The 14,907-nt window shown below is 39.1% G+C and overlaps 1 protein-coding gene across 1 annotated transcript; it reads left to right on the forward strand.

The window, feature by feature from the left end:
• The first annotated feature begins 14,278 nt into the window (after positions 1-14,278).
• Positions 14,279-14,650, forward strand: LOC110131266 (large ribosomal subunit protein eL31-like). The gene has a single exon (XM_070461785.1). The coding sequence runs from the start codon at positions 14,279-14,281 to the stop codon at positions 14,648-14,650; it is 372 nt and encodes a 123-aa protein (XP_070317886.1).
• The last annotated feature ends 257 nt before the right edge of the window (positions 14,651-14,907 follow it).

A 14,907-nucleotide genomic window follows, 5' to 3' on the forward strand; every position in this document is an offset into this window, starting at 1 on the left:
AAAGGTTTAGACTGAATAGGAGGGATGCGAGCCAAGGGAGAAGACAGCAGTGTGAAAATCACAACAGAGGAAAGGATGGAGCAGAGGAACAGAGGGTATTTTGGGGAGCGCTGTCAAGTTCCCTCCCACAGGAACTTCATGTTCTCTTCTGATGAAAAAGTGGTTTCTATACCTATGGGGAAGAGTCAGCTGCAGCCATGATCATGTTTCTGAGGCAGCTGACTTGGTCAAACTTTTAATTTTTATTCCTATTATTGACCCTTACTTTTAATATGCCTTTAATGGTAAGCCTTTTCAGATTCTTTTTGGAAGTATGGTAGAAATTTTTCTCTAAAAAAACAATAGACATTGGAGCAAAATAAAACTTTAAGTAGCTTAAGACTGGGCTTATTTTATAACATTACTGAATATTAATAATAAAAAGAACAATAACAGCTGGCATTCCCCGAGTCATGCATTGGACTAATGGCTTTACGACTATTGTCTTATGTACTTCTGACAATAGTAGGAGATCATATTTTTATTCCTAGTTTTCAGAAAAGGAAACTAAGACATAAAGAAGTTCTCTAACTTACGGTAAGCAGTGCCCAGGGCAAGATCTACTTATAGGCAATGGGAGAACTTTACAAGGACAAAAAAGAACAGAATAGTAAAATAAGTTCAAAGTGGAATGAGTAATTTCAAGAACAGAGGGGGCTGATGAATAATGATGATGAATAATGAGGATATGGGTAAGTGGCTAAGAATTGGGACCTAGCCTCAGAACACTTTGAAAAGTAATATCATGACAACAATTAAACTAACCATGAAAAGTTAGGTTTATGTGCCTCCTTCCACAGAGCTCAAAGTCCTTGAAGAAAAATCTTTTCTGGAAAGCCCACACTATAGAGCTATGCACCCTGCAGAAGTCTGTTTTGAGACTGGTGGTGTCTCCTTACTTAACAGTTAGAAATGCAAAGTGTAGAGAATTGATATTACTGCATCTGTTTAGAGGCTGCAAAAATGAGGTCATCTTATCCAACTGGATGTGCTTCCCTGATAGCTTAGTTGGTAAAGAATCCGCCTGCAATGGAGGAAACTCTTGTTCGATTCCTGGGTCAGGAAGATCCACTGGAGAAGGGATAGGCTACTACTCATTCCAGTATTCTTGGGCTTCCCTTGTAGCTCAGCTGGTAAAGAATCCGCCTGCAATGCGGGAGACCTGGGTTCAATCCCTGGGTTGGGAAGATCCCCTGGAGAAGGGAAAGGCTACCCACTCCAGTATTCTGGCCTAGAGAATTCCATGGACTGTACAGTCCATGGGGTCGCAGAGTCGGACATGACTGAGCAACTTTCACTAAGCAGACTAAGCAGAATATCCAACTGGATATCTTGGTAAAAGAGCTGTCTCAATGGACAAAGATGGCCAACCAATGGTGGCCATATTGCTGATGTAGAGGGTCTTCCCCTAATATCCTCCACAGCCATGTTTCTTTGTTTTCCCTACTTATCCCTCGGCTATTTCAAGGAAAAATTAAAATGGAGAGGAATTTTTTAAATAAAATAAGTCATATAAAATACAAACAGTAGTTGCAGCAATGTGGTCTTCTCCCTACAGTTAATGGGTATGTTCTCTATAGGCTCTGAGTTGGCAGCTTCTAAAGAAACATTAAAAGAATAGCCTTCAAAGACAGAAATATCTGGGGCTTGAATCTCAGTTGTTCAACCTTCTAGATCTTTAATCTTAGGGGAATTTTCCCTCAACTGTCTTGAGTCTTGATTTCTTCATCTATGAAATGTGAGGCAAAAAATAACTTCCAAAGTTCTTAAAAGATCCAGAGGGCCAGGAACAGAGGAGGCATCCATGCATGTGAGAGTCTCAGGTAAGATTATTTCTTCCATCTCCTAACTGGCTTTAGAATAACAATTATTGTTCACAGTTGATTCAAACTTATTTTTGTTTTTGTTTTAGATTTGATTTTGCTTGTGGCTTTGCTCACCTCCCTGTCTCAAATTTCTATTATATATTATAAATATGCATTTATCTGATTACCCTAGAAACTTTGCAAATGTAGTTTCTCTCATTCATTCAGAGCACTTTGACAGACATGTATCATCATTCCTTATACATGTGCGTGCCTAATTTGCTTCTGTCATATCAGACTCTTTGCAACCCTAAGGACTGTAGCCCACCAGGTTCCTCTGTCCATGGGATTCTCCAGGCAAGAATACTGGAGTGGGTTGCCATACCTTCCTCCAGAGGATCTTCCCGACCCAGGGATCAAACCTGCATCTCTTATGTCTCCTGAACTGGCATGTAGGTTCTGTACCACTACCACCACCACAGAAGCTCCCCTTGTACATAGTGGTATTAAATAATCATTGAAAGCTTGACAGTATTTATTTACTTTTACCCATCATTCTTTTTCTACTGGCAAATAATTAACAAGATTTCTTCCAAGGAGTAGCCTACATTTTAAAGGTCAAAAAGGCAAGACTTGTCAGCTAAGGAGCAAGGATGATATATTCTAAAATTAAACTGGTGCAATGTCTAGGCTCAGGCTGGACACTGTGGATTCTGGATCCAGAAATCTTAAGATGTTCAGTTTCAGTAAATACTGTTACTCATTCTAAGGGTCTCTATCACTCATTTTTTATGTGCCATCCAGACAGCTGAAACATGCCTGGAATATTCACTAGTATTTAGAACACTGGGCAGGGTTCTCCCTAACAATCTGAGATTCATTCATTGACACATGACAGACAATATGTTCCTGGTTTCCTAGGAGAGGCCATGTACCTCCTGAAGAGCAAAAATTCCACCAATTCTGCATCCCCCAAATTGAAAAACATTAAAGATGCTCATTTATGAAGAAATCCCTTTTAAAGTTAAATGTCTTACTTGTGTTTATTGTTGGTTTAATAAACATCAAGAACCATGACAATGTAGGATGCATTAATACATCACACCAGATCTATTCTTCCATTCCACTGACCTCTACTCCTCCATGTATAGGGGTCAGGAGGGAGGTCAGAGGTCAGAACTTCTAAGCTTCTAGAAATTTCCCCCATGCCTCTTCCTTCTTCCTAACCTCCCCATCATTCTCTATTTTCAAGATCATTAACTGTAATCCTGTTACACCCTCTACTTTGGTTTGTGTCCATTATTGACCCAGATTTCTTGGTTTATCCTCTATCCTCTAAAAATAGTTGCAAGCTTTTTTTTTGCCACAGGATCCTATAAACTCTTAAAAACAACTGAGGACCTCCAAAGAGCTATGGTTTATGTGGGTTTTATTTACTAATATTTGTTGTATTCAAAATTAAAGGGAAATTTTTAAATATTAATTCACTTACTAAGCCCATTACATGTTAACAAAAATGACATATTTTTATGAAGAAAAAACTTAGTGAAAAGAGTGTCATAATTTACACTTTTGTAAATCTCTTTAATGCCTGGTTTAATAGAAGACAGTTGGATTCTTATATATGCTCCTGTATTCAATCTTTTTTTTTAACTTTTTATTTTATATTAGGGTATAGCCAATTATGGGCTTTCTTGGTGGCTTGGATGGTAAAGAATCTGCTTGTAATGCTGGAGACCTGGGTTCAAATCCCTGGATTGGGAAGATCCCCTGGAGAAGAGAATGGCAATCCACTCCAGTATTCTTGTCTGGAGAATTCCATGGACAGAGGAGCCTGGCAGGCTACAGCCCACAGGGTCACAAAGAGTTGGAGATGACTGAGCAACTAACATAGCCTATTAATAATACTGCATTCAATCTTTTATGATATCTATATTAGTTGAAGTATACAAAGAAAATACAGCCTCACCCAGATATGTGGTTAGAAAAGGGAGGATTATTTTGAGAATCTTTTCATATAACTGTGGACATTATTCTTTAACACTATACCAAAACTATACCAAAACTCAACAGATGGTAGGTAGTTGTAATATGAAACATAAAACTATACATCTAAACTTATTTTTACTCTGTTATATTAAAATCCATTAGTCTATCTTGCACTTTGAATGGATATTTTACCCATGTATGATTCTATAATATGTATCATTCATTTGAAAAACCCTGCATCACTGAGTTATACAGATTTTTCAAATGCTGACACATTTTATGATACAATATTTAAAAATTACTCATCTAAAGAGTCTTTTAAGTGTTGGGAAACTATCACCTTAGTGGATAGAAGTTTTCTAAACATCAAAATCATACTTGAAAGTTCAAAGTTTTTCATTGGTGACAAATCTTTCAGTAATTTTCCTTGAAGTAACATGTTAAGTTCACTCATTTATGAGAAATGGCCAAATACCCAAGTCTGGATAACCATCATTTTTTCTGTCCATCTTTCTTTCAAGTAAGAACAGTCTTCAGGGTAAAAAAAGTTGTTAGTTCAGGTGGCAGCTCAACCAATAATAGCACCCGCCCTTTTTTCAAGACAACCACTGGACCTCAGTATGCAGAAAAAGTGTTTTATGTATTCTTCCCATTTAATGACAATACACTGAATAGACAAGCAATCAAAGGTTGAGACTGAATACACTGCTGTTCTGGAACTTACAATCGATCATCAGCAAAATCTACTGAATATTGTCTGTACAATAAAAGTGGTGTAAGGGCTGTACAAAGGCAGCTAGAATTGTTACAATATATTGACACAATCTTATAAGCTCTCAATAAAACTCCCTGTAAACTTCAAAAATAAGCTTTGAGGGTCTTCCTAGGGGTCCAGTGGTTAAGAATCCACCTGTTTCTAATGAGGTGGATGAACCTAGAACCTGTTACACAGAGTGAAGAAAGTCAGAAAGAGAAAAATAATATCGTATACTAATGCATATATATGGAATCTGGAAAGATGGTATTGATGAATCTATTTGCAGGGCAGCAATGGAGATGCAGACAGAGAACAGACTTGTAGACACAGGGAGGGGAGGAGAGGGTGGGACAGATGGAGAGTAGCAGGGAAACATATACACTACCACATGTAAAATAGATATCCAGTGGGAATTTGTTGTATGACTCAGGGAACTCAAACCAGGGCTCTGTGACAACCTGGGGGTGGGGGTGGGAGGTGGAAGGGAGGTTTAAGAGAGAGCGGACATATGTACACCTATGGCTGATTCATGTTGATGTATGGCAGAAACCAGCACAATATTGTAAAGCAATTATCCTTCAATTAAAAAATCAGCAAAAAAAAAAAAAAAAAAGAATCCACCTGCCAATGCAGGGGACACGGGTTCGATCCTTGGTCCAAGAAGTACCTACGGGCTGTGAGGCAATCAAGCCCACGAGCCACAGCTGCTGAAGCACACCCACTCTGGATCCTGTGCTCCACAACAAGAGAAGCCAGGCAAGGCAAGCCTGTGCACCACAACTAGAGAAAAGCCCTCATACAGCAAGGAAGACCCAGCGTAGCCAAAAAACAATAAAAAAATGTCTTTATCCTTGTACCAAATAGGAGGTCTTTGGCTGCAGGTAAAAATAAACCTTATTCAAAATGATTCAGATAATCAGGAAAAGCTGTCCTCTCCCAAACTGAGAAATCTCAAGGGAGGGCATTATTAGGGTTGGTTAATTCAGGGTCTATGGTCCTAAGATAGGTGTCACATTTCCAAAGGATTCATGACTATGCAACGGGTTCAGTGTACAATACAATGCTGCCTTTTCCTGTGTGGCAGTCACTCAGTTGTGTCTGACTCTTTGCAACCCCATGGACTGTAGCCTGCCAGGCTCCTTTGTCCATAGAATTCTCCAGGCAAGAATACTGGAGTGGGTTGCCATTCCCTTCTCCAGGGAACTTTTCCCATGAGTCTCTTTATAAGAAGGAAGAAACCTTTCCCAGAGCCCATCTAGCAGACCTCATCTCACATTTCATACCGCCTTGCACCACATGTGCACACCTATGCCAAAGAGCAGACACAAGAAATGGGATCTCCATAAACAGCTAAGATTAATCCAAAACTTTTTAAAAAAGAATGTCAATGTGTATATAACTCAGTCACTTTGTTGTCTAGCAGAGATTGGCACAACATTGTAAATCAACTATACTTCAATAAAAATATGCAAAGTGAATAATCAAAAGCTTAAATAAGAATGATTTTCTTCTGAATGTCTATGATGACTTGAACCAGCTCACAAATTGGGAGGAGGAGTAATGAGCAATGAACACAGAGGGGCCTCAGTGAAGTTTTCTGTTTGATTAAGATTGATTCTTCCTGAAAAACAAAAGTGATCGATCTTGAAGATCAATGTTGAATGTTCCAACACAGTGTATTAAATAAAGAATTTATCTAAATAAAACTGCTGATAAAAAAGACAAAAAAGCAAAAAGATTAATCCAAATTTACCCTTGAGCTTCAGACAAGGCAAACTTCCCTAAGGGATGAATACCTGAATAAAATCAGGTTTCATTCAAGAAAGGAGAAAACAGGAAGGGGACTGGGGGGTATCCGGCCCACAGTCTCTCTGCCTTTACATGTTAAAGGCTGCTGCCCATACCTTATGACTCCTGGCTTGAGGGCTTTTTACTGGACCTGGAGATATAAACCACACACAGGGCAGGTCAGAAGAGTCAGAGAATTCACAGTCCAGGAGCAGCCCTCAACCAGTGATCCACGGGAGCTGGTGGATAAATATTTGGCTTCCTGGGCACCCATCTGAGATGAGTTTGAGATGCACTATGCATTCCCCACAATTAACCAGTGGAATCATTTCTACTGGCTTCCCTGGTGGCTCAGTGGTAAAGAATCCACCTGCAATGCAGGAGACCTGGGTTCAATCCCTGGGTTGGGAAAATCCCCTGGAGAAGGAAATGGCAACCCACTCCAGTATTCTTGCCTGGGAAATCCCATGGACAGAGGAGCCTGGTGGGTTACAGTCCATGAAGTCGCAAGAGTCAGACACAACTTAGTGACTAAACCACCACCAACCAGTGGAATAAGCCACAGTGGTAAACACTTAAAATATTGCACTTTTTATTGGACGCCCTCCTGCGCCTCCCTCGTTTCTTCTCTTCCCTCAGCAGTGTTTCATGTCATCGTCTTCCTAATAGACTAATAGCAATAGCATTCTTGTCTCAGGGTCTGCTGCTGCGGGAACCCAAACCAGGAAAACAGTCCCTCCCTCAAAAAAATCCTCTATAATCAGAAACTCAGAAGCCGTTTTTCAATTCTTTGTTCTCAGAGGGTCTTTATTAGCATCCTTCTCCTATAAGAGTTCCTGCTTTCTGTCAAATGCTCAAAAATCAATAAAGAAATACTTACTCTTGTGAAGCGTGCAACCAAAATATCTGTATTAAGTACATAAAATTGATCATGTTGCCTACTATACCCAAGGCACCTTCTCAGGAACCACCTACCCCCAGTCTCTGCTCAAAGGGCAGCCATCTGTAGCCACATTTTGACCCACGAATAGCCAATCCTTTGGCTGACAGTGCCCATGTGGTATGAAAAGATAAAAGAAGATAATCCAATTTCCTCTTTTGAAACTTTAGATTAGGAAATAGGAAATACCAGTACCAAGAGAATGAGGAATTTCATAGTGTGAGGATGAGTTGGAATTATGAACAGTTTGTCAGAGCCGTAAGGCGAGAAATAGAAATTACTGTCTGATGAACCAGAAACTATGAGGACATCCAAACTGATGGGTAAAGAAACAATACATGAAGGAGAGGAAAATAGCAAGCAGACAGCAGCAGTTCCAAAAGAAGTAGGCAGACTAGAAATACTCGAGTTGTGTTAATAGGGAGCTGTGGGATGGAGGAGACACATGAAGCAGTTTCAAGAGTTGTTTCTGCACCTCTCTCTCCTCGCAATGACAATCTCCATGAGGCAGGGCACTGTTACAGCTCCTGAACTGAACATTCAGGAGATTCTGTCTCCTTATGGGCCATGTCTGTCCTGATACCAGTTCCCCGTACAGGAAGAAGCTTGAGTAAGCATCTACCAACCAATATTATAATCAAAATGCTTTTTTAAAAAAAGCTTAATCACAGAAAAAGTAGGATTGCTTTCAACATACAGTGAGATGTTTAAAACGTGGTCCATGACGTACAGCAATGTGAATATACTTAACCACTGAAATGTACATTTACAAATTGTTATGAAGGTAAGTTTATGTGATGTGCTTTTTACCACAGTACTTATATATCTCTATGAGATAATATAAAGAAAAAATGGGACTTGGTACACAGCTCTAAAAGAGTTTAAAATAAAGCATCTTGTCATGTGAAACACCCACATAATAATGGTATTTTCCAGAAAAACAGAATGTTACCCCTGAGTTAAGAGACAAAGAAAAATAACCTATTTACCTCTTCTTAACCCCACAACAAAACTGAGGATATAAAAAGATTAAAAGTAGTGAGAGGAATTTGGGGGGAAAAATTGATTTGCTGTAATGGCTTTTCCCAAACCTAGAGAAAGAAATACATTGAGACCAGCTGAAAAGTTTCACCTGTTTCTCACAGAGGTGCAGCAACAACTGGATAAGAGTCAGACTCCCCGCTAAGCACTGTTCGGGGCCAGCATCTGGCTAGTGCGCTGCTTTAAAACAGGAGTGAAAGAAAGGTTGCTTCACTGGGGGTCACATACCTTCCTGGAATAATTTGGGAGAAACATGTCTATACATGAGCGACTTAGTGTAGCTTCATCTCCCGTCTTACCCAAGAGGGTCCACTAAAGGAACAAATAGAAACTGAAAGTGCCAGCAGCTGACTAGGTGCTAAGAAAGGAGTTAGCCAGTCAGCCAAGGGTGATCAGAGATGCATTTGCCCTCTCAAAGGAACTGAAAGTGAGAGAGAGCCCCTTCAATGAGATGAACAGAGGCAAAGGTCCCCAGGGTACCTGATGAACCCAAGAAGGTGCCCCTCAAAGACTCAGCTTTAAATGCCTGCCAGATTTAGAGAGCATGGAGGCTAGATCACCAAACAGAGCAGGCAAGCAAAAAATATTCCTGTCCTTATTACCCTCTGCCTCTTCAAGCTGTCAACTTAGAGAGGTCTGGAATTTCTTGGGGGGAAGTGGGATTAACACACAAGAGAAAAAGAAAGAACAAATCAACCAGAATCCCCACCCACCCACCCACTGGCAACCAGCCTGCAGCAAGCAAAGTAGAAGAAAAGAGAAGCTGTACCTTCAAATGGAATGTAGTATTTTGACAGGAAAAATTAAGTAGTGACAAAAGGTTGTTTTATTACCTAAAAGTGGACATCAAAATCATTGGACTTCCCTTAAGTTTTCTCAAAGGCTAATGAAAGAAGCAGTCCCAGAGAATAAATTTAAAGAGACACTGGGAGACAAAAATAAAGTTGCTTTATAATTACACCCCATGAACCCTTCTTATTCAATGGAAAGGTTACAGATACTTAATTTTAGGAAACAGGCTGGATAAAAGTAAAAAGGGCTCAATCTGATCACATAAACTTTACATTTTAAAAATAACCAAGGAAAATACCACAGACTTATTTGGCTAGGGACAATATATTTTTTATTACAAGCAAAGGTACAAGAAGAATGAAAGAACATATGAGAATATATCTTGACTTGGTATCTAGATAGTTCAAGTAACTGAATAGCATTAGAACATCACATGTTATTCCTCACAGAAAATTTTGTAAATTTCTATTTTCCAAATTGCAGACCCATTATTTTGCAATATATACCATCACATTTCAAGGCCTAAGCCTATTCTCTTCTCAATACTATTTAAGTTTGGGTATCTCTTTCTAACATGTATAATGAAGCAGATATAGATTTTAAGCATAATAATAAAAATATTAAGAAGAAGTATCATTTATTGAGCATTCACTCCACATAGGCTTGGTGCTGTATGATTGCAATATATTATCTTATCTGAGCTTCAAAATGCTATTGTAGGTAGGTAGTTGCTACTGTTACTGCCATTCTTACAGATAAAGACACTGAGGCAGAGAAAAGTGAAGCACTTTGTCCAGGACCATGGAATAAATAACTGCCAGAGCCAAACCCAGGATCTTCACTGCTAGAGTGTTTCTCACTTTGCTGAGAAAGCATTCAGAACGATGAGAGGTACTTTACAGTATTGACCTGTCACCAGGCTTTGATTGTTCTTTTTAACACCTATGCCACTCGGACAGGCACAGGGGGTGTGTTTTCTCCTGACCAATAAAATCCCAGTTTCCCAGGGGCCAGCTAGTGAACTCGCTGGAAGTACTTAATCCTCTCGGCTCCCAGCTATGTCCCTTTAATAAGTCCTAAAATTATTAAAACAAATCCTCTTTACAATTCCCATCAGCAACAAAATTATTAACTGAAAATGATTTCTGTATGTTCTTGACTTCCCTTGAGATAGAACTTATCAATCTATTAAGATTACTTCTGGCCATCAAGTAGAAAAACATGCTTTCTACAATTCCTTCATTATTATTATTATTATGTTTTGCCTGTACCTCACAGCTTGTGGGATCTAAGTTCCCTGACCAGGGATCAAACCCACACTCTCAGCAATGAAATTGCAGAGTCTTAACCACTGGACCCACCAGGGAATATCCTGTAATTCCTTTTTATTAGCACTGGACCAGTTTACCAAGCACCATGACCTGCAAACAACTACACAGTTCTCCCCAGTGACAGCATGCTGGCACCACTCAGTCTGCTTAAAAAAATAAAAAAAAAAAAGAAAAAGCATCTTCCTCATTACAACCTTGAGGCTTTCCACATTGGTAGATTCTAATATTTTAAAAGTGAACCCTCATACCTGTAGAAAGTGTGTGAGGCTTGTGCTACATCTATAAATAAATAAGATATTCTTCTTCACAGCAAGGAAATAACACACCCAAACCATGTAATCATTCCTATACACATATTATCTTCAGAATAACATTGTTGCTTCCACTGAGATTTTTGTCAGAAAATCCAATTGGCTGATGTGATCGGCTGCATCCTAATGCACTAGGGTCACAGGGAGAAGCTTTCACTTCTCCCCTCCTTCCAGGCTCCAGGGTGCCCCTCCCGGAGCTCAGAGCCTGCCCCTCTGGCTGTGCTTCTCAGTCTTGTGCTTTTTTCCCTTATCATCATCCTTCCCTGCTTCTCTTCCTTTTCGTGTCCTCATTAACTTCACTGTCCTCATCAGATGACTCAGAGTGATCGCAGAGGGATGATTGGGAAATGAATTGCATTAGCAATCAGTTTACTGGAGGCTGGCTCTGCCTCCTCGTATGTGTGAATTAGGGAATTATAGAGTCAAGGGAATGGAGGTGGGGAGGGAGGGGTGGGGAAGGAGAGAGAAGGGGGGGTGGGAACATGACATCTCAGATGTTTGCAGCAGGCACTTAGAAGAGATGTTATATAATAAAATGTGTTATGTCATTCTCACTGTGATAATAGAGTTTTAGAAAATCAAAAAATATATTTTTGAATATATATTATTTATATTATATATGTATATGTGTATATATATGTGTGTGTGTATATATAAATGATGCTTTAGATGAAAGCCTGGAAGAGTTTTAGGAAGAGAAATCTGGAATTTCTCCTTGATTCTTCTACTCATAATTTTTTCCCCAAGTAATTCTGTCTCAGTTGGTACACAGTGGAGAGTGGGGAAAAAAAACACATATCTGGCCTTTATTTAATGTGGGTGTAGATTAGAAATTCAGGCTGGCTGTCCAATAGGATTGGACTACCTACCAAATGTGTTGGAGTATCTAAAACACTTTTTTAAATCTCTCAGGCACTTCTGGCTTGCCAACCGTATGTTGAACCACAAATATTTACATCAATGTGATTCAGGGAAAATAAAATGGCTTGAAACAGATATTCTTTCTCTACAGATAAAGTGGCCTAAAGAGTCTTGCACCACGTTGGTGAAAGGTGTGTGTTTCACAGACTGAACTGTGTCCTCCCAAAATTCATATGCTGAAGTCTTAATCCCCCAAACAGGACCTCAGTAACTGGATTTGAAGACAGAGTCTTTGAAGAGGTGATTATGGTAAGACTGTATGGTTAATATGACCAGTGTCCTTATAAGAAATTACAACACAGACAACCATAGAGGAACAGACCAAGTAAAGGCCCAATGAGAAATCAGTCATCTACAGACCAAGTAGAGAGGCCTCAGTAGAAATGAACCCCACCAACACCTTTATCTCCAACTTCTAGCCTCCAGAACTGTGGGATGACACAATTTTGTTGTTTAAACCACCCAGTCTGTGATACTTAGAGATGATGGTAGCCTGAATCGACTTGCATAGCATGCTACACATATCCCAACCCTCATCCAAGTTCCTCAGCTCAAAGGTCAGAGACTGGGCTTGTTTAACCATGGATATGGTAAGGATTTGAAGAAACTCTGGGCTTCCCTGGCGGTCCAGTGGTTAGTACTCCGAGCTTTCACTGCTGAGGGTGCGGTTTCAATCCCTGGTCTGGAAGCCACAAGCCACGTGGCACAGCCAAAAGAAAAATGAAGAAACTCTGAAACTGTAACAGGTCAGTGAGAACAAAGGGTAAATCGATGCAAAAATATCACATTTTACTATTCTTTACCAACTCTGATTATGGGTGGTGAGTTACAGGTTGGGATCAACAATATTATGAATATTAGAGACCAAGAAAAACAAAAAGTATAGGCTTTCTGTAATTTTGATCTGTTTTTCTAGAACACAGAACATGAATTCTGGGGTTCCTTTGGGATTTGGGGAACAAGAAGGATAGATAAAACATGGAGAAGTCCGTAGGCAAATAAACTGCCTGGTCTTACATCATGGCCTTCTTGTTCCATACTGAATAAATGCCTTCATAAAGAGCAAGTGTAGTAGGATTCCCTGGTTGTACAGTGGTTAGGACCCCAGGCTTTCACTGTCATGGGCCAGGGTTTAATCCTTGGTGGGGAACTAAGATCTTGCAAGCCGGTGGCCAAAAATAAATTTTAAAAACCATAAGGGTATTTTTAAAAAAGAGCAAATATGGTGCCTGATAAGTCACTGAAAACTGAGAGGAAGTGAGGAACAAAACTCTCATCAAAACATCTAGATTTCAGTCAAAGAAAGCATAATGCATTATTTTCCAAATCATAAGAGGATGTTTCAATATTAATAGTTAGAACTCTCCCATTTGGATACAGGTATCTTACTATATTTAAGAATCAGCTTTCTCCATTATAGCCACCTTTGTTTTTTTATTACTCTCTATAAGTAATTTTACAATTACTTATACTAATTCACATTTTATGGAATTAGCTATCCTTTCAACTTGACGATGTGTTTCATTTACAGAAGTCAAAGGCCCGGCGTGTGTGTGTGTGTGTGTGTGTGTGTGTGTGTGTGTGAGTGATTGAGCCTGTTGAACTGAAAAAGACACCCACAGGAGTTTAGACACTGTGCAAAATAAAAATGATCTATTTGGAGGAATGTGTAACTATCTCAATGAAATTTTAGAGATTTTCACTAGGGAACAAAGACAAAATAGCTATCCTAAACACTTAGTGGTTTCTTGATGTTTTTTCTTTTCACTTTTCTTCTTCTCCAAGCTGCTTATCTATTTTTAGCTCTTGGCCTCCATTGATCTTTACAGATTCTTAACCTTCTGTAACTCCACTTCATTTCTCTAGAGGCAGATTTGTCTACAGGCCTCATTTCTATGATTCTGTTGTTATTAGCCTAATAAGTATTCTCCCTCATGCTCACTGCAAAGTGGTTTTCTAACACCACAAACAAATAAATGAATCAATAAAAAAAAATGGGACTTCATTTGCAGCACACAAGATTTGTACTTAAAAATAAGCAGCAGTTTTCATTTTCTATGCTGGTAAGAAATTTGCAAATCCATCAGGTCAAAATAACCAACACATGGAAAATGCCTGTTACTTACCATCAATTTTATTTTTAAGTGACATTCGAATAGCTGGAAGAATTGTCAATCTGTACATTTTCCTTTGATTATATAGGAGACAGCCTGCCATTATACCAGAAATAGTTAATATTACAGCAGTAGGCAGCCCAGAAACATACAACTCCTTCTGCTTTCCAATTTGTATTTATTTGAAAAAGGTCTAGGCAGTGTAGTTTATGCCAAATTTTTTAAGAAGGTATTGTATGCTTAAAGCCAACTTTTATTAGAATCTTAGATTAAGATCTCAACAATCATAAGATTTCTTTATTGCTAGGAAATGTTTCTTATGTGACTTCTACAAATACATTTAGGCTTTTATTGGTATCTAATATATATATATATATGTGCTCACAACTGTTGTAGGACATGCAGGAAATACAAAGAACCCCTATGCATTTTTAACCTGGACCCAGCAGAATGGCTCTTGCAAAGAAGTGGAGCAAGAAGGGCCATCTTGCAATGAATGAGGCAGTGACCAGAGAATACACCATCAACACACACAAGTGCATCCAGGGAGTGGCCTTCAAGAAGTGTGCCCCTGGGGTACTCAAACGGATCCAGAAATCTGCCATGAGGAAGATGGAAACTCCAGATGTGTACGTTGACACCAGTCTTAGTAAAGCTGTCTGGCCCAAAGGAATAAGCAATGTCTCACACCATGTCCATGTCCTCTTGTTCAGAAAATGTAATAAGCATGAAGAGTCACATCAGCTCTATACATTGGTTAGCCATGTACCTCTCACTACTTTAAAAAATCTACAGTTAATGTGGATGAGAACTAACCAATGACTGTCAAAGTTATGAAATCTCAAACACACACACACACGATATGGTTCTCATATTAAGTTATGTACAATTTAACTGAACAGAAGATTAAGAAACAAACAACCCAAGACTAAATGCAACTACATCTGAAGGATGAGTTCTAAAGAGAGAAACTCAAGTGAGAATGGAAATAGATAATGAAAAGCTCGGAAAGGAGGTTAATGGAACCTAATCTTTGGATCCAATGACTGATGACTTTCTTTCAGAGGACATTATAATTC

Source organism: Odocoileus virginianus, chromosome X (assembly GCF_023699985.2).
Source record: "Odocoileus virginianus isolate 20LAN1187 ecotype Illinois chromosome X, Ovbor_1.2, whole genome shotgun sequence".
Lineage (NCBI taxonomy): Eukaryota > Metazoa > Chordata > Mammalia > Artiodactyla > Cervidae > Odocoileus > Odocoileus virginianus.